The sequence below is a fragment of the Eubalaena glacialis genome, chromosome 2 (genome assembly GCF_028564815.1).
Source record: "Eubalaena glacialis isolate mEubGla1 chromosome 2, mEubGla1.1.hap2.+ XY, whole genome shotgun sequence".
Classification (NCBI taxonomy): Eukaryota; Metazoa; Chordata; class Mammalia; order Artiodactyla; family Balaenidae; genus Eubalaena; species Eubalaena glacialis.
In genome coordinates, this window is record NC_083717.1 from 145,697,802 (window position 1) to 145,720,732 (window position 22,931).

At 36.1% G+C, this 22,931-nt stretch overlaps 1 protein-coding gene across 1 annotated transcript in view; it reads right to left on the bottom strand.

The window, feature by feature from the left end:
- Positions 1-22,931, bottom strand: part of MAP4K5 (mitogen-activated protein kinase kinase kinase kinase 5) — a 155,393-nt gene that overhangs the window by 75,706 nt on the left and 56,756 nt on the right. Inside the window, exons 4-9 of the mRNA XM_061182518.1 lie at positions 10,032-10,122; positions 9,480-9,544; positions 6,518-6,573; positions 2,509-2,556; positions 2,045-2,087; positions 1,193-1,265 (exon numbers count right to left, since the gene is read on the bottom strand). Coding sequence (XP_061038501.1) covers positions 1,193-1,265; positions 2,045-2,087; positions 2,509-2,556; positions 6,518-6,573; positions 9,480-9,544; positions 10,032-10,122 — 376 coding nt within the window. The remainder of the gene's footprint in view (positions 1-1,192; positions 1,266-2,044; positions 2,088-2,508; positions 2,557-6,517; positions 6,574-9,479; positions 9,545-10,031; positions 10,123-22,931) is intronic.

A 22,931-nucleotide genomic window follows, 5' to 3' on the forward strand; every position in this document is an offset into this window, starting at 1 on the left:
TCCATACACAACTTTTGAAAATCGAAGTGAGGATTTTTATTGTATAACTTGTGAATTTTATTTTTAAAGAAAAAGTATTAGCAATGTGAATTTTAAAACTTTATATAGGGCTTCCCTGATGGCGCAGTGGTTAAGAGTCCACCTGCCAATGCAGGGGACACGGGTGCGAGCCCTGGTCCGGGAAGATCCCACATGCCGTGAAGCAACTGAGCATGTGCGCCACAACTACTGAGCCTGCGCTCTAGAGCCCACGAGCCACAACTACTGAGCCCGCGTGCTACAACTACTGAAGCGCGTGCGCCTAGAGCCCGTGCTCCACAACAAGAGAAGCCACAGCAATGAGAAGCCCACGCACCACAACGAAGAGTAGCCCCTGCTCACCACAACTAGAGAAAGCCTGCGCACAGCAACAAAGACCCAACGCAGCCCCCCCGCAAAAAAAAAACCTTTATATAAAAACTTGCTAATGAGATAAAAAGACTGAACACATCAAATCTAGTATAAATATCATCCCTGATCAATAACTCTTTGAGGTTCCATCTACAATTTATTTTGGCGTTAGGTATGAAGTATGGAGCTACTTTAAAATTCTTTCCAAATAATAAATTATCCAAGTACTGTATATTAAAGAATCCAATCTTTCACATAAACTTTAAATGTCACTTTTTATAATACTCATTATTTTACACATTAAGGTTTATTACTAGGCTTTTTATTATATTTCAATTATCTAACTTCATTAACGAAAGCAGTGTTTTAGAAAGATTATTTTGTTAGTAATTGGTAGGATGCATTAGAAGCAGGGTGGCTGATGAGGACTAATGGTAGTGTAGGATGCATGAGTTTTAACAAGAAAGTGAAGTCCTAGATTAAAATAGAAGCAATACCAAAGAAAGTGTAATAAAATGCAAAAGATTGTAATACAATTTTCTTTTGAAAATCTCCTACCTATGAGTCCTCTCAACACAGCATCCGAGGGACAGTAGGAATTATTAGCACTTTAACACAGGGAAAGCTGGACAATGGAAATGAGTACCAAAATTCCCTAACCCAATCAGACCTATGATAGTGTCAAGGAACATGCAAGTCTCCAGACTCCAGTCAAGTATGAATTGTATTACTAAGCAACAATGCTGATCACTAACCTTGAAGAAATAAAAATGCACAAAATTCAATTATAATAATATCTTACCAATAAGGGGTGCCAATGAAAGATTTTCTCTTGGCAATGGTAGCTGTTATTTTTGCAGCCACACCAAAGTCAGCTGGTGGGGAAAAAAACAGAACAGAAAACTTTGGTTTTCAATAAAACCACCACCATTTCTATATTTCACACTCAGGGATGCCATTATTAATAATTCAGATAGTAATACTAAAGAAATGTATATATATTGAATACCTAAATCTCTTCTTGCTTAGTTCAAAACATAATCATTAAAAGAAAATAACTTATTGGTACTTTATTAGAATGAAAACATACTGTATTAAGAACACAGATAATAAAAAAATTTCCATTACAGGTACCTTGAGTTAAGTTGGAAAAAAAAAAATCCACCTGGATTGCTTTTATTCTAACACAACCAGGTTAGAATTTTGGTGCTATTTTTAAAAGTCCCTTTTTCTATGTATAAACTTCTTTTATTGCTGTTAAACATGGTTGTAAAAAACTAAAGACTCATATAGTTCATTTTTGTCATTTAACACATTAGGGGATTTTACTCTTATTCTTCTTAAACTATTAATTTTGATGACTGAATAATGTTCCATAAGTTGATTTATCACAGTTTAACAGTTTTTCTACTGCTAGACCTATGTTTCCATTTTTTCCCTATTATAAATAATGTTATGATTAATACTTTAGCGAATATGGATTTTTTATCTTTAGGATTAACTTCCTTAAACTGAATAAAGTAAAATTACTGGGTCAAAAGATGAACGTTATTGTGGCTCTTCATGTGAATATTAAATTTGTATAATGTCATTCTCATTTAAAATTATACTAAAATTTTTTGAAAAAAAATTTTAGGAATTTGAAATAACATACCTAATTTTACATCACCATGATCTGTCAATAAAATATTTGCACCCTAAAACAAAAATACAAATACCATTAAATTAGCATCATAAAATTCCTTTCAATAAAATTATCAATTTAAACATATTGAATTTATTTTTTATTATTATTCTTCTTTTATTGAGGTGTAGTTGATTTACAGTGTTGTGCTAATCCCTGCTGTACAGCAGAGTGACTCAGTTATACACATAGAGACATTCTTTTTTTTTTTAATCTTCTTTTCCATTATGGTTTATCTTAGGATGCTGAATATAGTTCCCTGTGCTATACAGTAGAACCTTGTTTATCCATCCTATATATAATAGTTTGCATCTGCTAATCCCAAACTCCCAGTCCTCCCCTCCCCCACCACCCTCCCCCTAGGCAACCACAGGTCTGTTCTCTATGCCTTTGAGTCTTAAACACAGAGTTTAAATTGAGTTAAATAAACTTACCTTGATATCTCTATGCATTTTGCCTTTAGTATGCAAATAGGCAAGACCCTGAAGTTTAAAAAAAAAATTATGCATTAGCAAAACTACAAACTTCACATCTAAATTTCTACTTAAACATCTTATTGAATAAGAAAAACTAGAATGTCCTTTATTTGAGGGGAAAACACCTAGATGTGTTTCTTCTTATTAATCAATGTTTATTCTATTTTAAGACTTTTGAATTCATTTTCTGATAAAAATCAGAAATATTTTACTATAACACCCGTCACCACAATCAAGATAATGAACATATTCATCACTCCCAAAAGTTCCTCCCACACATAAACACTGATATACTTTGTTGCTATAAATACTTTCAAAATTTTCTAGAGTTTTACGTAAATGGAATCATACAGTATATTCTTTTTCATCTGGCTTCTTTCATTCACAATAATTAATCTGACATTCCTTGTTAATGTGTTATCAATATTTCATTCTTTTGTATTACTGAGTAGCATTCCACTGTACAGATATTACAGAATTTGTTTATTTATTCACCTGTTGATAGACATTTGGGTTGCTGGGTTGTTTCCAGCTTTTGGCTATTATATATAAACCTGCTTTGAAGATTTATGTCAAGTATTTGTATGATTTTTCCCTCTTGGGTAAATACCTAGGAGTATAATGGCTGGATCAGATGGTGGTACAAGTTTAAACTTTTAGGCAACTGCCAAACTGTCTTCCAAAGCAGCTGTACCGTTTTACATTGAAACTAGCAGTGTATGAGAGTTCCAGTTAATCCACATTCTCACCAACCTTCCGAAGGTCAGTCTTTTTAATTTTAGCCATTCTAATTGGTATGTAGTGGTATCTCATTGTAGTTTTAATTCACACTTTTCTAATAACTAATGATATTGAGCATCTTTTCCATGTCCTTATTTGCCATCTATACAGCTTCTTTGGTGAAGCATCTGTTTAAATCTTTTGTCCATTTGTTTATTTGGTGGTTGTTTTCCTATTATTGAGTTTTGAGAGTTCTTTATATACTCTGGATACAAGTCCTTAATCAGATTGATACTTTGCAAATATCTTCCTCTGGCCTGTAGCTTGTCTTTTTATTCTCTTAACAGTGTGTCTTGAAAAGCAGAAGTTTTAAATTTTGACAAAGTCAAATTTGCCAAGTTTTTCTTTTATGGATCATGCTTTTTGTGTTATGTCCGAAAAGGCTTTTATTAACTCAAGACTGCAAAATTTTCTATGTTTTCTTCTAGAAGTTCTAGGTTGAGGTTTTATATTTAGATCTAAGTGATTAGTACTGAGTTAATTTTTACACATGGTATGAAACGTGGTTCAAAGTTCATGTGTCTGTATATGGATGTTCAATTATTCCAGAACCATTTATTGAAAAAACTATCCTTTCTCCTTTGAATTGTCTTTTCACCTTTGTCAAAAATCAGTAGCCATATATGCGTGGAATTACTTCTGCTCTTTCTATTCTGTTCCACATTGACCTTTGTGGGAAAGCATCTAGTCTTTTACCATTAAACATGGTTTAGTCATAGGTTTGTCATAGGTGCTCTTTAGCAGGCTGAATTAGTTCCTTTCTTTTCTCAGTATGCTAAGAATTTTTATCAGAAATAAATGTTGGATTTAGCTAAATGCTTTTTTGTGTGTCTATTTAGATGATCACATGGTTTTGCTTCTCTTTTTGTTTGCTAATATAATCAATTACTTGAAATGATTTCTGAATGTTAAATCAACACTGCGTTCTAGGATAAACCTCACTTGTTTATGATGTATTATCTTTTTATATATTGTTGGATTACCTTTGTTAACCTTTTACTTTCCTTTTTAATTTTTGTATCTATTAAACATTCATGAAGGATATTAGTTCACAGTTTTGTTCTTTTGTAAAGTCTGATTTTGGTTTCAGAGCAATGCTGACCCATAAGATGATCTGGGAAGTATTCTCTACTCTTCAATTTTCTAGAAGAGTTTGTGTTGAATTGGCATTATTTCTTCCTTAAATGTTTGGTAGAATTTATCCATGACATCATCTGGCTTGGACTGTTCTTTGTGGGAATAGATAGAGGGCTATCCAGATGATTTCTAATTGAGCTATGATAGTTTGTGCCTTTCAAGGACACTGTCCATTTCCATTTCATCTAAACTGCAGGCTTTTTTGGTATAAAGTTGTTCATAATATTCCTTGGCTACTAAATATCCTTGTCATCCTTTTAATATTTGTAGATTCTGTCATAACGTCCCCCCATTCATTCCAAATATTGGTACTTTGCATCTTCTCTTTTTATTTTTCCTGATAATCTGGTTTATCAATTTTATTGATTTTCTTAAAGAATGAGATTTTGGTTTCATTGATCTTTTGCATATTATTCTGCTTTCTATTTCACTGATTTCCACCGTGATCTTTATTATTTCCTTCCTCTGCTTACTTTGGCTTTAATTTGATCACCTTTTTCTAGTTTCTTAAGGTGGAAGTTGAGGATTTTGTTCTGTGAGTTCAACTTTTTTAGATTCTACATACAAGTATTCATCTTTCTGTGCCTGGCTTATTTCACTTAGCATAATGTCCTCCAGGTTCATCTGTGCTGTAACAAATGACAGGATTTCTTTTTTTATGGCTGAATAATACTCCACTGTATTTATAAACCATGCCTCTTTATCCATTCACCGGTTGACAGACACTAGATGTGGAACTTTGTCAGCATAAGAGAATTTTAAAATTGGAACTAATATCTTGGAGGTCATCCCTTCTACAGCCTCATTTAATACTTGGGGAACTACAACCATAGATGAGATCATGGTCATATACCAGGGCCAGACTGCAAACACAAGTTTTTGTTTTGTTTTCTACCTCCATTCAGTACTCTGACCACTACTTAAAGAGGCAGTGACCTTTGGAAATTAAAACATAAAGAACACTAATCTGTCAACAATCTTCTGCTCTGAGTGCATGATTAGGTTTCTATTTTATATGGATACCAAAAAAGCAGATTTCTTTGTTATATAAATATTACAGAAATATAAGTTATTTATATATATGTTTACTTTCATATATCTAACAATAAAATTTTAAAGCATGTGGAAACCAACTCTTTTGGAAATGACTAGAGCTTTCTCTTAAATCAGGTCAAATTCCCAATTTCTAAAATATGGAAGAATAACATATAGAACATCAATTTCACTTCTAAACAAATTACACAATCTAGGAAATGTAGAGATAGAAGCATCAATTAACAAGTATCAGTTGTGAATTGCCAAAATAAAAAACACAGTCCCTACTACTTAATCTTGCTTCCTAAATTAAATGCCTTAAAGTATATGAAAAAAATTATTAACTGCTAATTTTTTCAATGAGTAATCTTTCAAGGAACTAACAAAATAAATTGGAAGAAATGCTGCATACTCTATATACCTATTGAAGATTCATAACCTACTTTAACATACTAAAAGCGCTCACAGGATGTGAAATAAGGAAGTAAAGAAATCTTGACTTAATACAATGTTTAGAAGCTTCTAAAAAGGATTCTGATAACGGTAGCACTTATTAATATTACACAGAACAAAGATTTCCAGATAACATTCTGGGTTATTGTTATGCAACTTTACTCTCATTTTGGGAGAAATGGTAAGAGAACTCATATCTTTTGCAAAAGGATTCCTTTTACTGTCATAAAACTTGAAGGGAAAGCTTAGACAAGTTGTTATAATTGAGGTCTGGTGATTCATTCATGAAAAACAATTCACACCTATGGCTTTCCTCAGCTTTGCAGCAACTGAGGGCTAAGCACTACAAAGTAGAACACCAAACATCACCATTGTGTATACCAGCATCAACTTAAATGAATTTCTGGGACTCATTCACAAAAGAAATAACTAGGCTTACAGAATTACGAGAGGTTAACAGAAAAATTTGGTTTACTCTTTTTCTTTTGGGCAGATCACCATTTTATCATTTTCAATTGTGAAACTAGAACTGCATTTCTATCTACATAAGCAAACGTAGTACCTGTAAAGTTTCTCTGCATACATAGGCTATTTGCAATTCTGATAATGGTCCTGTAACTAGAAAGAAAAAAAGAGACCACATCATTATACATTTGAATTCAACAGATTAAAAACATTTAAAAAATGACAAACAATTATAAAATTTCTTCTGTATAAATCATTGGGTGACTTCTCCTCATGAGCATATATTATTCTTATAATCAGGAAACAAAAAAATAGTAAAGTTGAAAAATTTTAAATGTACTTTAAAAATGGAAGATTTAAAACTACAATGAGGTTATCACCTCACACCAGTCAGAATGGCCATCAACAAAAAATCTACAAACAATAAATGCTGGAGAGGGTGTGGAGAAAAGGGAACCCTCTGGCACTGTTGGTGGGAATGTAAATTGATACAGCCACTATGGAGAACAGTATGGAGGTTCCTTAAAAAAATAAAAATAGAACTACCATTTGACCCAGCAATCCCACTACTGGGCATATACCCTGAGAAAACCATAATTCAAAGAGTCAAGTACCACAATGTTCACTGCAGCTCTATTTACAATAGCCAGGACATGGAAGCAACCTAAGTGTCCATCGACAGATGAATGGATAAAGAAGATGTGGCACATATATGTAATGGAATATTACTCAGCCATAAAAAGAAACGACATTGAGTTATTTGTAGTGAGGTGGATGGACCTAGAGTCTGTCATACAGAGTGAAGTATGTCAGAAAGAGAAAAACAGATACCGTATGCCAACACATATATATGGAATCTAAAAAAAAAAAAAAAAATGGTTCTGAAGAACCTAGGGGCAGGACAGGAATAAAGATGCAGATGTAGAGAATGGACTTGAGGACATGGGGAGGGGGAAGGGTAAGCTGGGACGAAGTGAGAGAGTGGCATGGACATATATACACTACCAAATGTAAAACAGATAGCTAGTGGGAAGCAGCCCCATAGCACAGGGAGGTCAGCTCGGTGCTTTGTGACCACCTACAGGGGTGGGATAGGGAGGGTGGGAGGGAGACACAAGAGGGAGGAGATATGGGGATATATGTATACATATAGCTGATTCACTTTGTTATACAGCAGAAACACAACATTGTAAAGCAATTATAAGTCCAATAAAGATGTTAAAAAAAAAAATGGAAGATTTGTTCTGTAACAACTTTGGACAGTGAAAATATTAAGCACCCATAATGTGCAAAGCACAGTACTAGACATCACAGGATGTTCTATACAAAGCAATGGACATGATCTCAATCCTGAACAATTTTTTAAACAATAAAGCCCCCAAATGAGAAAAACATATATAATTAATTACAGTTACATACACAAGTTAGAGGACCATAAAGGGATCGATTGTTGAAATATACTAAAAAGCATCATATACTTTTTTTTAAAGTCAAGATATTATTTCCTTAGCATAATTCTTTACTATATCTATCGAAACAAGGAGCTTGATCCAATACCTTACCTAAGTATCCAAAAAGCAATTAGGTCACTTCTGACAACCAAATCTCTCCCTATGAAATATAAAATCCTTCTGCAAGTACCCAACTAGGGGCTTTGGAAATACGCCTTCCAACATCATGAAAGAATATTTGAAATCCGGGGTGGTATTTGCTGACAGTGAAATCAAAATCAGATATACTTACATGTAATCTTTACTTAAGAAAATATTTTACTACATATTTTAATCACTGGTTCTCTACACCTACTCAGGAACATAAAATTTTGATTCACAGTAACTTGATGAAATAGGAGTAAAAGAAGGGAAACCACTTTATTAACAGGTATTATAGGTGTAGTTGTTCTTGATTATTATGCTATCTAGTATATTATTTACAGGGATGAATACTTTTTAGATTCAATTTAATTCAATAAATAGCAGGTTTAATAATGGAAAGCAGAAATTTCATAAAGAAATAAAATTAATGTCTCAAAACAATTCTTTCAATTTAAAAGGGTAAGTAGTAAAAAAAAAAAATGCCCACTGCATAGTTTTATTAATCCATATCCTTGAGTTCTCATTCTGTGAAAGTGTGGATAAAAATTATAAATATTGATATTAGATAAAAATTCTTCATATAAAAGATAATTCTTCATAAAATCATAGAAAAGAATTTTATTTTTTAATATTTATTTAGGCTGCACCAGGTCTCAGTTGTGGCATGTGGGATCTTTAGTTGCAGCATGCGGGATCTTTTGTTTGTTTGTTTGTTTTAGTTGCGGCATGTGGACTTAGTCTTGGCATGCATGCGGGATCTAGTTCCACAACGAGGGATTGAACCCAGGCCCCCTGCATTGGGAGCACGGAGTCTTACTCACTGGACCACCAGGGAAGTTCCATAGAAAAGAATTTTAAACCAAGTGGCACAGAGCTGTTTTCTACCAATAATTTTTAAAAATCAACAACAGGGGTAAAATAAAAGAGAATAGTCATTCTAATATAGTATTATAAGGGAAAATTCAATTCAGAAAGTTGTCTAAATTAACATAATGCTAAATAAAATACTCCAAATTCTTAAAATTATATATTTTTAACACAAAAATATTATAGCAACAACTAAATTGTTTTCCTAGTTAGCAGCTTAAGTTATTATTAAGATAGACATGTAATTTGCTTTATGTGAGAGTCACCCTTTGCATTTCAATTCTAATTTACAAGGAAGTTTAGGCAGTTTTGTTTGTAGATAAAATACTTCCCTAGAGACTACATAAGACTTCCCAGAGACTACGTCTGAAAAGTAAAATCTGGATTGTTCAAGTACTCTCCGATTTCTCAGTTCAGGCTCCAGCAATTTAACTGAATAACCAACAAAATATAAAATTTAGGTTTCTTTTACTTAATACTCCAGGAGCAGGACAGAAGAACAGTAAATCTATCTGTTAGTATCCCTTGTTAACTAGAAATGTCAAATAACAGTCATTAAAGTCAAAGTTTTAAAATGTGGAGTCAAATTAACAGTACCATGGTAAATATCTTGAAGTGATCCGCCACCACAGTATTCCATACAAATCCACAGTTTTTCCCTACTAACGTGAAAGAGAAAGAAAATTATATTAGTTAGTAATTCTCAACGACTGACATACTTTGAAAGGCTGTCACTCTTCAGCACACAAAGGTTTAGGATACGTTGCAGGTTTAGGACACATTGCAGGTTTAGGATAGATTGCAACAGGAAATTGCCCTTGCAGTCTTTCTTCAGGATACAGAAAAGCATATTAATTTCAGCTTTGTTCCCACCTTAAGTGGTTTAGAATGTGATCAGTTTTATAAGCTAAAACACTTACTTGTAATCATTCATAGTATTTCATTAAAGTTGCCAGGTAAGGTATAAATGCATAAATGAAGCTGTCATTATTAATATAAAAGAGTAGACAGTAAGAAGACCTGAGAAATTTTAAAACTTCAGACAAATAATTTTTAAAATTTATATACAAAACAGCACTTACATGAAAGGGAGGGGGTGTGGGAGCAAAGAAATATGAAATACAGAGTAGATGCTTTTGTGTTTTTTACCTGAGATAGCTCCCAAAGTAGGCAACAATGTTGCAATGCTTACATTCTTTAACCATAAATATCTCTTGTTGAATCAAAGAAAAATCATCTCCTGAAAAATAAAATGATAATAACTTGGTCACCATGTTACATTTTGTGTCTCTATCTATAGGAAGAAGGAAAACTTCACAATAAGTATCAGAGATGAGGAATTAGACATTCTTAATACTTTAATGGGAATGTACACTGGTACATTCTTTCTATAAAGCCAGAAGCCTTAAAAATGTATAAAATCCTAGAACTCATAATTTCACTTCAAAATTTATTTTCTTAAGATATGCAGAGATGATATCCTCTACAGTGTTACTTAATAATGAAAGCATGGTAAAATAACTTATGGTACAGTCATAGATATTACAACACAGTTAAAACATGTTTTGATATGAAAACATGTTCATGATATATTAAGTGAAAAAGGGATATCATATATATATTATATAAGTACATATGTATATAGAAAAAAATGTCTCAAAAACATACAAAATGTTTATGTCTGGGTAGTAAAATTCAAAGTAACTTTGCTTTCTTCTTTTTTGAGTTGTATTTTCCAATTTGTCTACCAAAAACCTATTTGGGTTGTTTAACTAGAAAAAGTTATATTAAAATAAAATATTGGTTATTTATGGGAATTTTATGGTTAATATGGGAATACTGCCTAGAATGACACTGTCACCACCAAACTTCATTTTGCATAGAAACAGTGTTTTACTCCAGTAAAAGGAGTTTAGAAGTTGATAAAATGATTGCATTTGTATTATGTAAATGCAATATAATGAAGAAGAGCTCGAGGTCTGGGTTAGACATACCTGGATTCAAGTCCCGATTCAGCCATTCACTGGCAATGTAACCTTGGGCAATCTAACTCTTCTGAATCACAGCTGAATCCATTAAAGTATCATCTGAATTCATTCCACCTGTTTGGCTTCCTTATCTACCACTTTCCAGAAACATTCCCTACATTTTGGTAATACCAGTTGCTGGCCATTTTTGTAATAGATTCTCATGCCCCTAAGCTTCTGTTTATGCAAGTCCCTCAGTTGGGAATGCTGTGAGAAAGAGTATGTAGTGCATTTAATACAATATTTGACATAATAAATGCAATAGCGATATTACTATATGTTGGAGGCAAGAAAGATACAAACAAAAGTGTTCCTTGTTAGGACATCACCATAAGATATTTTTCATTAGACAGTGTTTTGTAATGGTCTTTTGTAAAACAACATCAGGTTTAAAACCAGTGGTGTCCACAGATCTACTAGAGAATGGACTTGAGGATATGGGGAGGGGGAGGGGTGAGATGTGACAGGATGAGAGAGTGTCATGGACATATATACACTACCAAATGTAAAATAGATAACTAGTGGGAAGCAGCCGCATAGCACAGGGAGATCAGCTCTGTGCTTTGTGACCACCTAGAGGGGTGGGATAGGGAGGGTGGGAGGGAGGGAGATGCAAGAGGGAAGAGATGTGGGAACATATGTATACGTATAACTGATTCACTTTGTTATAAAGCAGAAACTAACACACCATTGTAAAGCAATTATACTTCAATAAAGATGTTTAAAAAAAAAACAAAAAACAAAAAACAAAAAACTGTTCCCAAAAAAAAAAAAAAAAAAAAACCAGTGGTGTCCAGATAAGCTCTAGCTCTAACTTAAAGTCATCTTAGAATAACATACAAGGCCAAGAAGGAAAAACTTAGAAATTAGGCCTTAGATAAATAAACAAATAAAATTCTCACACAAATCAGAGTTATTTTCCCCTTATATTACAACTTTCAATTCAGAGCCAAAACAAAGCTTTAAATATTTTTCTATGCCATAAAATACCTTTTAAAAAAACCAGTCATTACTGATGTGGTTTATACATATATTTAATTTAGGTATGACACACCAAATTTATTTATAATCATTATGTCACTCTTTTCAACAGTCCTTTCATGTTAACATTAATTGATAATTCAGTTAAATAATTTAGTGTTAACAATTTTAAAGAACTAGGTAAATCAAATAAGGGTAAAATTTTCTAACAAAAATCTGAGTAAAAATCTTTAAAGAAAATTTAGCTTTTATTTGTAAAAATGGGAAAACCTGTATTACATGAATGGTTACATATACCTTAAACATAAGTGCACAGTGGCAACATTTTACCATTAGAAATTTATTTCAGCAAGCACCAAATACAGTTCTTAAAAAGTGAGGAAGAAAATAATTTCTTAATAATCTGCCAATAGGGACTTCCCTGGTGGCGCAGTGGTTAAGAATCCACCTGCCAATGCAGGGGACACAGGTTCGAGCCCTGGTCTGGGAAGATCCCACATGCCACGGAGCAACTAAGCCCGTGCGCCACAACTACTGAGCCTGCGCTCTAGAGCCCGCGAGCCACAACTACTGAGACCTCATGCCACAACTACTGAGCCCACACGCCTAGAGCCCGCACTCGCAAAAAGAGAAGCCACCACAATGAGAAGCCCGCGCACCGCAATGAAGAGTAGCCCCCACTCGCCGCAACTAGAGAAAGCCCGCGCACAGCAACGAAGACCCAATGCAGCCAAAAATAAATTAATTAAATTAATTAATTATTTAAAAAATAATCTGCCAGTAGAAGGGGATCAATGAAGATAATCCAAAATAGATGATAATTTCATGTTCCCCATTATCAACCGAGGCAGAAGTATGGGATAACTCCTGAAGATTACAGTAAAAAGCCTGCAGCAACGAAGACCCAACGCAGCCAAAAATAAATAAATAAATAAATTAATTAATTAATTAATTAAAACAAAACAAAACAAAACAAAAAAACAACCTGTGCCCCCTACAATGGAAGCGTATAGTCCTAACCATTGGACTGCCAGGGAATTCCCTACCTAATCACTTTTAAATGTGCACAGAAGTCTTATATCTGAGCTGTGCTGAACAATTCTTTAGTTAAGTCTAGGATTTAGAATATATTTTCTCACAGGAGTAACTTCACAAATGGTGCCTAACTTCTTAATGATGTCTAAATTCTTAAATAATATGGCTGAATTAAAACTACGAGTAACAGACACTAATTCTTCAGGAAAATCAGCTGAGTTCCACACCGCAACTGTGCTCCCAGTAGTAGCTGTGTGAGGTTTTCTGCCAGGAAAGACAGGGTCTTGCTGAGACTGAGCGACAGCTTTTTATGATTGTAGCTAGAAGCTAGAATTCACAAGAACAGGTCATTAATAACTCAGATGTTTGGGGACTGTGCCTTCTTTAATATACGCAACTTAGTGAATAAACTTCAGTTCTGAGTATGTTATTCAAATATCTATTTCACAGTATTGTCTTAAGCTTTAATGCAAAGTGGGCAGAATCTTCTATGAACCGAAATTGTACCATGAAGCAGTTTTACATAAAGATAATATTTTGAAGTTCATCCTGAAAGGCAAGTAAGCTAAATAGTTATTTATCACAGATATAGCTATTCTTTGATGGCTTACATCAGCCTCATCAAAATTACTTGAAATTTGGATTTATTTCATTCTTCTGATTGGGTGATACCAGATCACTGTTACCCTTCACTGAGATACAGCATAAAATCCACTAAGTTCAGAGGCCTCAGGCCTGTAGGTTCCAGCTCTGTTGTTCATGCATAAATGGGTTTTGAGAAGCTATTTTCTCAAAAAAGAGAAGTTTCATTCTTCATACCCCAGCAGTCAACTACAGTAGTTGAGGAACAGAGCCCCATATCTGCAGTTTTGACTATGTACCTGTTATTTTCACCTGAATACCTTGCTAGCACCTTGAACTTAATACGCCTGAGGGTGCCACATCTTCTCTCAGACACCAATTTTCTCTTTGGACTTTCCTACTTGTGCTAATGGCACTTTTTTCTAAAGGACTAACCACTGCCAGCCTGACCACAGCCCTCCTAAGAGAATCCACCTCCATGCAGCAAGACCAACTGTGTGTGCCTTGTGGTTTTCTACTTGCTGAACGCACTGAGGTGGGACAAGTGACGTTAAAAGATGGGATGAGCCAATCACATTTGGTGTCTTGAAAACCTGAAGCATGGAAACTGAGTCAGTTGTTAGTTACAGGAGAATCACATTAAAAGTAGAATATTAGAATAAGAGTCCATGAGTGACTGTGGCTAAGGTTCCTAGGAATGTCCTACTAAAACCCTGGCTGATGGGTATGTCCTTATATAGGAAGGGAAAAATCCACCAGAGACAGAATGTGTGGGTGTTTCTGCCCTTCTTCTCTGATAAGGGCAGCTGTGTGTTAGGGAACTCAACCATATAGTCCTAGGAAAAAAACAAGTGGCCCCTCAGCCAGAAAGGTGATCCATAGGGAAGAAAGAAAGACAGTAGCTCTGTGTTTGAGATGGTATAGTGGAACCAGTCCATATTTTCAGTGCTTTTAAGACTGGCTTGAGCTCTGAGAGGTAGCTGTAAAAAAGAACTGAAAAGTGCAGTATTAGTTATAGAGTTCTATATGGTTGGTTTGTTTGTTTATTTATTATGTTTGGCTGTGCCGGGTCTTAGTTGCGGCATGCAGGATCTTTGTCACCACATTCGGGATTCTTAGTTGCAGCATGCGGGATCTAGTTCCTTGACCAGCGATCTTACCTGGGCCCCCTGCGTTGGGAGCGCAGAGTCTTAACCATCGGACAGCCACGGAAGTCCCTCTAGATGGTATTGACACAGGGATTTATGTTTTAAATTTTTTTGAAAAAACCACTGTATTAGGGTTTAAGTTTGGCACATTCAGTGATCCCAGCCTTCACCACAGTGTTTCAAGGCTAACACTCAGAGACAGATTTGCTAATAATAAGGGTAACAAGCACTACAAGATTCTGAAGACCAAGTTTTAAAGGTGGACAAACTCTACCGCTTTCCGTTGTTCCTAAGCCATCTCCTGTCTAGCAGCACACGGCAACCCTCAACTACAATTTTTAACTGAAGTAGGAAGCCCATTCCCCAAAACATGCTACTCTATAAGATACGGCCTTAGTATCTGGGGTCACTCTGAAGTCTGGTCTTTGCTTTCAATTTCTTAGCTCTGGATACAATTAGCCAATGTCAGTGTTTACTTAGCTACCAGATGCTTCTGCTACAATCAGTCCATCAAAATAGCGTTAAGACTCTAATAATGCCACACTTAAGACATTTATAAAAACATAATAAGGAAAGAGTAGAAGTCTTGGAAGGTAAGAGACTGGAACTGTAGGGCCTTTTGATACTATTGGCAAGTTGACATAAAGGGCTTAAGTGTTCCCACTCTGGTAATGAACTGAAGTAAGCTGGTTGCACCCCTCGTGTATAATAAGGGTCCTTTGGATTACACTTGGATTCAATATCCTCTTAAGGGTTTTGGTAATCAAATGGGTCCTAAAAAATAGTACTTGGGAAATGACTAAAAGCAATATGCCTCTCAGATTTTAACAACAACAGCAAAAAGAGTCCTAGGTATTAAAAATCTGATTGTGGCAAAATGAAAGGCAGCCATACGATTCATCATATCCCTCCCTGAAACAATATGGTAGTAGATCATGAATTTAATACTGAGGTTAATTAATTAAACCAATATCTATAACTACATAAATAGCTGCTGACCTAGATCAATTAAAAGGGCTTAAAGAATGAGCCATAATGTGGAAGAGTCACTTAGTGCTTCAAACAACAGGGCAGTTTGCAGCAAGAAAAGGACAATCCTAATTTCTGGAATGCCTGGCCCAAGACATAAAGGGAAATGGCATCATTATGAAGCCTAAACCAAAATCAGAAAGTGATCTCTGGAGTTGCTGCATCGTAACCCCAGCTGACTTTCCAACTGCAACCAATTAAAAATTTAAAAAAAAAAGGGTCCTGGCAACTGGAAAGCAAGTATCTGGGAGGAGGCTGAATAACTCCCAGGACCCTGGCAAAGTACTTACTACTATGTCCTCCTTTCCAGCAAAAGAGGAACAACTACCTTACTGAGATGTGCCCTATCATTAGAATGCCAACACAGCATGGACTAAAAAATAAACAAAATCAGAGCAAGGAAGAGATTAAATCTAGAAAGAACTGTTGATTTCTATGGAACATAGTCAAAGGTAGAGTAGACTTTCTGGACATCCATTTTATGGATGTTAGTTAGCCCAAGAAGAACCAGACATAACAACTGATACCAATGTCATATTCCGGATCTCTGAACTTGGCTATAAGTCTTTGAAAGGAATCCTTTGGACTGCACCAACTAATTTCTAGTACTAGTATTCTCCATCAGACATTTCTAAGCACTCCATAAAAATAATAAAAAATTATCCTGAGATAAAGAAGAATCTTGGAATTTCAAAATCAACTTTCAAAAAGTATTTCACAAATAACCCTACTCTCGTACACACCTTCAAAAGCAGGCTAAGAAAAGAGGATGGATGGGTATTTCATAGTAAAGGAAATATAAATGCCAATAAACTTATAAAGGATGCTTATTCTCAAATTAAAGAAACGCAAATCAAAGCTATTTTTTAATCCCATCAGTTTTGCAGAAGTTTTACAATTGCCAGTAATATATATTTTGGAGACAGTATTGAGAAACATATTTTCAAATCTGCTTGTGAAAATGAAAAACTGATCATGCTTTTTGGAAGCCATTTGGCACTATTAATCAAACTTTATATACCCAACAATACATACAAAGATGTTCACTGCAACACTGTTTCCAACAGCAAAAAAATGTGGAAATAACCTAAATGTACATCGATAAGGGATTAAATGAATGTTACCTCTGTACAACAAAATACTCTGCAGCTATTAACAAGAACAAATAACAGCAATATATGTTAACATGGAAAAATGTTCAAACACTTGTAAAGTGAGAGGACAAAAAAAGAAGTCTGGAGAACAATATATAGAAAACGTCTGGAAGGAAATGGAAAAAAATAGTAGTTACTTCTGTGAAAGGGAATAAAGACTTGCAGCCAAGAGAACTTATTTTCCACTTCAAACCATTCTGTGTTGGTTTGATTTAAAAAACAAAAACACCATGAACAGTACTTTAACAAAAGATAGTACTTACTCTAGTCTGAAAATCTTTTTCTGTCAACTAGGTCATTTAAATATTTTTTCTTTTTCTAGTAATTACTGAAATATATGGATAACTATCTACCTCTTATTTTGTGATTTTTATTGGTTCCATATTCTATACCTCTTTTTGTCCTGTCTTACCTTCTTTTAGATTGAGTTTTTTGTTGTTGTTTGGTTTGTTTTTGTCTTTTTTTTTCTCCACAACCAGTTTGGAATTGACACCCTCTATCTCTATTTTTCAGAAGTTACCCTAGAAATTTTAACGCACATACTTTCCTTGGTAAAAGTTACGCATAATTCATATCTTTATTCTCCTCTCAAATAATACGATAACCTTCGAATGCATTAACTCTATTACCCCTTCCTAACTCACCTGCCATTGTTGGTCAGAATTTTACTTCTTTTCTAGAACCTCACAAAACATCATCTTCATTTTCATTATTATTTTATATAGGTATATCTTCCTTGTTGAAGATTTACCCATATATTGGGTTGGCCAAAAGGCCCATTCGGTTTCTTCGATAAGATGGCTCTAGCAGCACTTAGTTCTCTCTAACTTCATTCAAAACAATTTTGTTAGACTGTATGTGACAGCTGTCATATCAGCGTGCATTTACAAAAAGACATCAAAATTGGTGAATTTTTGTGTAGCCATTTTAATATTGAAGTTGGAAGAAAAAAAGCAACATTTTCGGCATATCATGCTTTATTATTTCAAGAAAGGTAAAAACACAACCAAAACACAAAAAAAAGGTTTGTGCAGTGTATGGAGAAAGTGCTGTGACTGAATGAACGTGTCAAAAGTGGTTTGTGGGAGAGACCTTCAAGACGGCAGAGGAGTAAGATGTGGAGATCACTTTCCTCCCCAACAATACATCAGAAATACATCTACATGTGGAACAACTCCTACAGAACACCTACTGAACACTGGCAGAAGACCTCAGACCTCCCAAAAGGCAAGAAACTCCCCACGTACCTGGGCAGGGCACAAGAAAAAAGAAAAAAACAGAGACAAAACAATAGAGATGGGACCTGCACCCCTGGGAGGGAGCTGTGAAAGAGGAAAAGTTTCCACACACTAGGAAGCCCCTTCATTGGCGGAGATGGGGGTGGCGGGGGGGAAGCTTCGGAGCCACGGAGGAGATCACAGCAACAGGGGTGCAGAGGGCAAAGCGGAGAGATTCCCACACAGAGGATCGGTGCCGACCAGCACTCACCAGCCTGAGAGGCTTGTCTGCTCACCCGCCGGGGTGGGCAGGGGCTGGGAGCTGAGGCTTGGGCTTCAGAGGTCAGATCCCAGAGAGAGGACTGGGGCTGGCTGCGTGAACACAGCCTGAAGGGGGCTAGCGCGCCACAGCTAGCCGGGAGGGAGTCCGGGAAAAAGTCTGGACCTGCCTAAGAGGCAAGAGACCATTGTTTCGGGGTGCGCGAGGAGAGGGGATTCAGAGCACCATCTAAATGAGCTCCAGAGACGGGCGCAAGCCACGGCTATCAGTGTGGACACCAGAGATGGGCATGAAACGCTAAGGCTGCTGCTGCAGCCACCAAGAAGCCTGTGTGCAAGCACAGGCCACTCTCCACACCTCCCCTCCCAGGAGCCTGTGCCGCCCACCACTGCCAGGGTCCTATCATGCAGGGACAACTTCCCCAGGAGAACACACGGCGCGCCTCAGGCTGGTGCAACGTCACGTCGGCCTCTGACACCACAGGGTCGCCCCGCATTCCGTATCCCTCCCTCCCCGTGGCCTGAGTGAGCCAGAACCCCCTAATGAGCTGCTACTTTAACCTGTCCTGTCTGAGCGAAGAACAGACGCCCTCAGGCAACCTACACTCAGAGGCAGGGCCAAATCCAAAGCTGGACCCCAGGAGCTGTGCGAACAAAGAAGAGAAAGGGAAATCTCTCCCAGCAGCCTCAGGAGCAGCAGATTAAATCTCCACAATCAACCTGATGTACCCTGCATCTGTGGAATACCTGAATAGACAAAGAATCATCCCAAAAGTGAGGCGGTGGACTTTGGGAGCAATGATATATATATATTTTTCCTTTTTCTCTTTTGCTGTGTGGCTAACAGGGTCTTGGTGCTACGGCCGGGTGTCAGGCCTGTGCCTCAGAGGTGGGAGAGTCGAGTTCAGGACACTGGTCCACCAGAGACCTCCCAGCTCCACGTAATATCAAAACACGAAACCTCTCCCAGAGATCTCCATCTCAACACTAAGACCCAGCTCCACTCAACGACCAGCAAGCTACAGTGCTGGACACCCTATGCCAAACAACTAGCAAGAAAGGGACACAACCCCACCCATTAGCCGAGAGGCTGCCTAAAATCATAATAAGGTCACAGACACCCCAAAACACACCACCGGATGCAGACCTGCCCACCAGAAAGACAAGATCCAACCTCATCCACCAGAACACAGGACTAGTCCCCTCCACCAGGAAGCCTACACAACCCACTGAACCAACCTTAGCCAATGGGGCAGACAGCAAAAACAACAGGAACTACAAACCTGCAGCCTGTGAAAAGGAGACCCCAAACACAGTAAGTTAAGCAAAATGAGAAGACAGAGAAACACACAGCAGATGAAGGAGCAAGGTAAAAACCCACGAGACCAAACAAATTAAGAGGAAATAGGCAGTCTACCTGAAAAAGAATTCAGAGTAATGATAGTAAAGATAATACAAAATCTAAGAAACAGAATGGAGAAAATACAAGAAACGTTTAACAAGGACCTAGAAGAACTAAAGAGCAAACCAACAATGATGAACAACACAATAAATGAAATTAAAAATTCTTAGAAGGAATCAATAGCAGAATAACTGAGGCAGAAGAACGGATAAGTGACCGGGAAGATAAAACAATAGAAATAACTACTGCAGAGCAGAATAAAGAAAAAAGAATCAAAAGAATTGAGGACAGTCTCAGAGATCTCTGGGACAACATTAAATGCACCAACATTCAAATTATAGGGGTCCCAGAAGAAGAAGAGAAAAAGAAAGGGACTGAGAAAATATTTGAAGACATTAGAGTTGAAAAATTCCCTAATATGGGAAAGGAAATAGTTAATCAAGTCCAGGAAGCACAGAGTCCCATACAGGATAAACCCAAGGAGTAACACGCCAAGACACATATTAATAAAACTATCAAAAATTAAATACAAAGAAAAAATATTAAAAGCAGCAAGGGAAAAACAACAAATAACATACAAGGGAATCCCCATAAGGTTAATGGCTGATCTTTCAGCAGAAACTCTGCAAGCCAGAAGGGAATGGCAGGACATATTTAAAGTGATGAAAGGGAAAAACCTACAACCAAGATTACTCTACCCAGCAAGGATCTCATTCAGATTTGATGGAGAAATTAAAACCCTTACAGGCAAGCCAAAGCTAAAAGAATTCAGCAACACCAAACCAGCTTTACGACAAATGCTAAAGGAACTTCTCTAGGCAGGAAACACAAGAGGAGGAAAAGACCTACAATAACAAACCCAAAACAATTCAGAAAATGGTAATAGGAACATATATATCGATAATTACCTTAAATGTAAAAGGATTAAATGCTCCAACCAAAAGACATAGACTGACTGAATGAATACAAAAACAATGCCTGTATATATGCTGTCTATAAAAGACCCACTTCAGATGCAGGGACACATACAGACTGAAAGTGAGGGGATGGAAAAAGATATTCCATTCAAATGGAAATCAAAAGAAAGCTGGAGTAGCAATTCTCATATCACACAAAATAGACTTTAAAATAAAGACTATTACAACAGACAAAGAAGGAGACTACATAATGATCAAGAGATCAATCCAAGAAGAACATGTAACAATTGTAAATATTTATGCACCCAACATAGGAGCACCTCAATATAGAAGGCAAATGCTAACAGCCATAAAAGGGGAAATGGACAGTAACACAATCATAGTAGGGGACATTAATATCCCACTTTCAACAATGGACAGATTATCCAAAATGAAAATAAATACAGAAAAAAAAGCTTTAAATGATACATTAAACAAGATGGACTTAATTGATATTTACAGAACATTCCATCTAAAAACAAAAGAATAAACTTTCTTCTCAAGTGCTCATGGAAGATACTCTAGGACAGATCATATCTTGGGTCACAAATCAAGCTTTGGTAAATTTAAGAAAATCGAAATCATATCAAGTATCTTTACTGACCACAATGCTTTGAGACTACATATCAATTACAGGAAAATATCTGTACAAAATACAAACACATGGAGGCTAAACAATACACTACTAAATATCCAAGAGATCACTGAAGAAATCAAAGAGGAAATCAAAAAATACCTAGAAACAAATGACAATGAAAACACGATGACCCAAAACCTATGGAATGCAGCAAAAGCAGTTCTAAGAGGGAAGTTTATAGCAATACAATCCTACCTCAAGAAACAAGAAATGTCTCAAATAAACAACCTAACAATACACCTAAAACAATTAGAGAAAGAAAAACAAAAAAACCCCAAAGTTAGCAGAAGGAAAGAAATCATAAAGATCAGATCAGAAATAAATGAAAAAGAAATGAGGGAAACAATAGCAAAGATCAATAAAACTAAAAGCTGGTTATGTGAGAAGATAAACAAAATTGATAAACCATTAGCCAGACTCATCAAGAGACAAAAGGAGAAGACTCAAATCAATAGAATTAGAAATGAAAACAGAGAAGTAACAACTGACACTGCAGAAATACAAAGGATCATGAGAGATTACTACAAGCAACTATATGCCAATCAAATGGACAACCTGGAAGAAATGGACACATTCTTAGAAAAGCACAACCTTCCCAGACTGAACCAGGAAGAACTAGAAAATATAAACAGACCAATCACAAGCACTGAAATTGAGACTGACTAAGAATCTTCCAACAAACAAAGGACCAGGACTAGATGGCTTCACAGGCGAATTCTATCAAACATTTAGAGAAGAGCTAACACCTATCCTTCTCAAACTCTTCCAAAATACAGCAGAGGGAGGAACACTCCCAAACTCATTCTATGAGGTAACCATCACCCTGATACCAAAACCAGACAAAGACGTCACAAAGAAAGAAAACTACAGGCCAATATCATTGATGAACATAGATGCAAAAATCCTCAACAAAATACTGGCAAACAGAATCCAACAACACATTAAAAGGATCATACATCATGATCAAGTGGGGTTTATCCCAGGAATGCAAGGATTCTTCAATATACGCAAATCAATGTGATAAACCATATTAACAAACTGAAGGAGAAAAACCATATGATCATCTCAATAGATGCAGAAAAAGCTTTTGACAAAATTCAACACCCATTTATGATAAAAATCCTCCAGAAAGTAGGCACAGAGGGAACTGACCTCAACATAATAAAGGCCATATATGACAAACCCACAGCCAACATCGTTCTCCATGGTGAAAAACTGAAACCATTTCCACTAAGATCAGGAACAAGAAAAGGCTGCCCACTCTCACCACTATTATTTAACATAGTTTTGGAAGTTTTAGCCACAGCAATCAGAGAAGAAAAAGAAATAAAAGGAATCCAAATCGGAAAAGAAGAAGTAAAGCTGTCACTGTTCGCAGGTGAGATGATACTATACATAGAGAATCCTAAAGACTCTACCAGAAAACTACTAGAGCTATTCAATGAATTTGGTAAAGTAGCAGGATACAAAATTAATACACAGAAATCTCTTGCATTCCTATACACTAATGATGAAAAATCTGAAAGAGAAATTAAGGAAACACTCCCATTTACCACTGCAACAAAAAGAATGAAATAACTAGGAATAAACCTACCTAAGGAG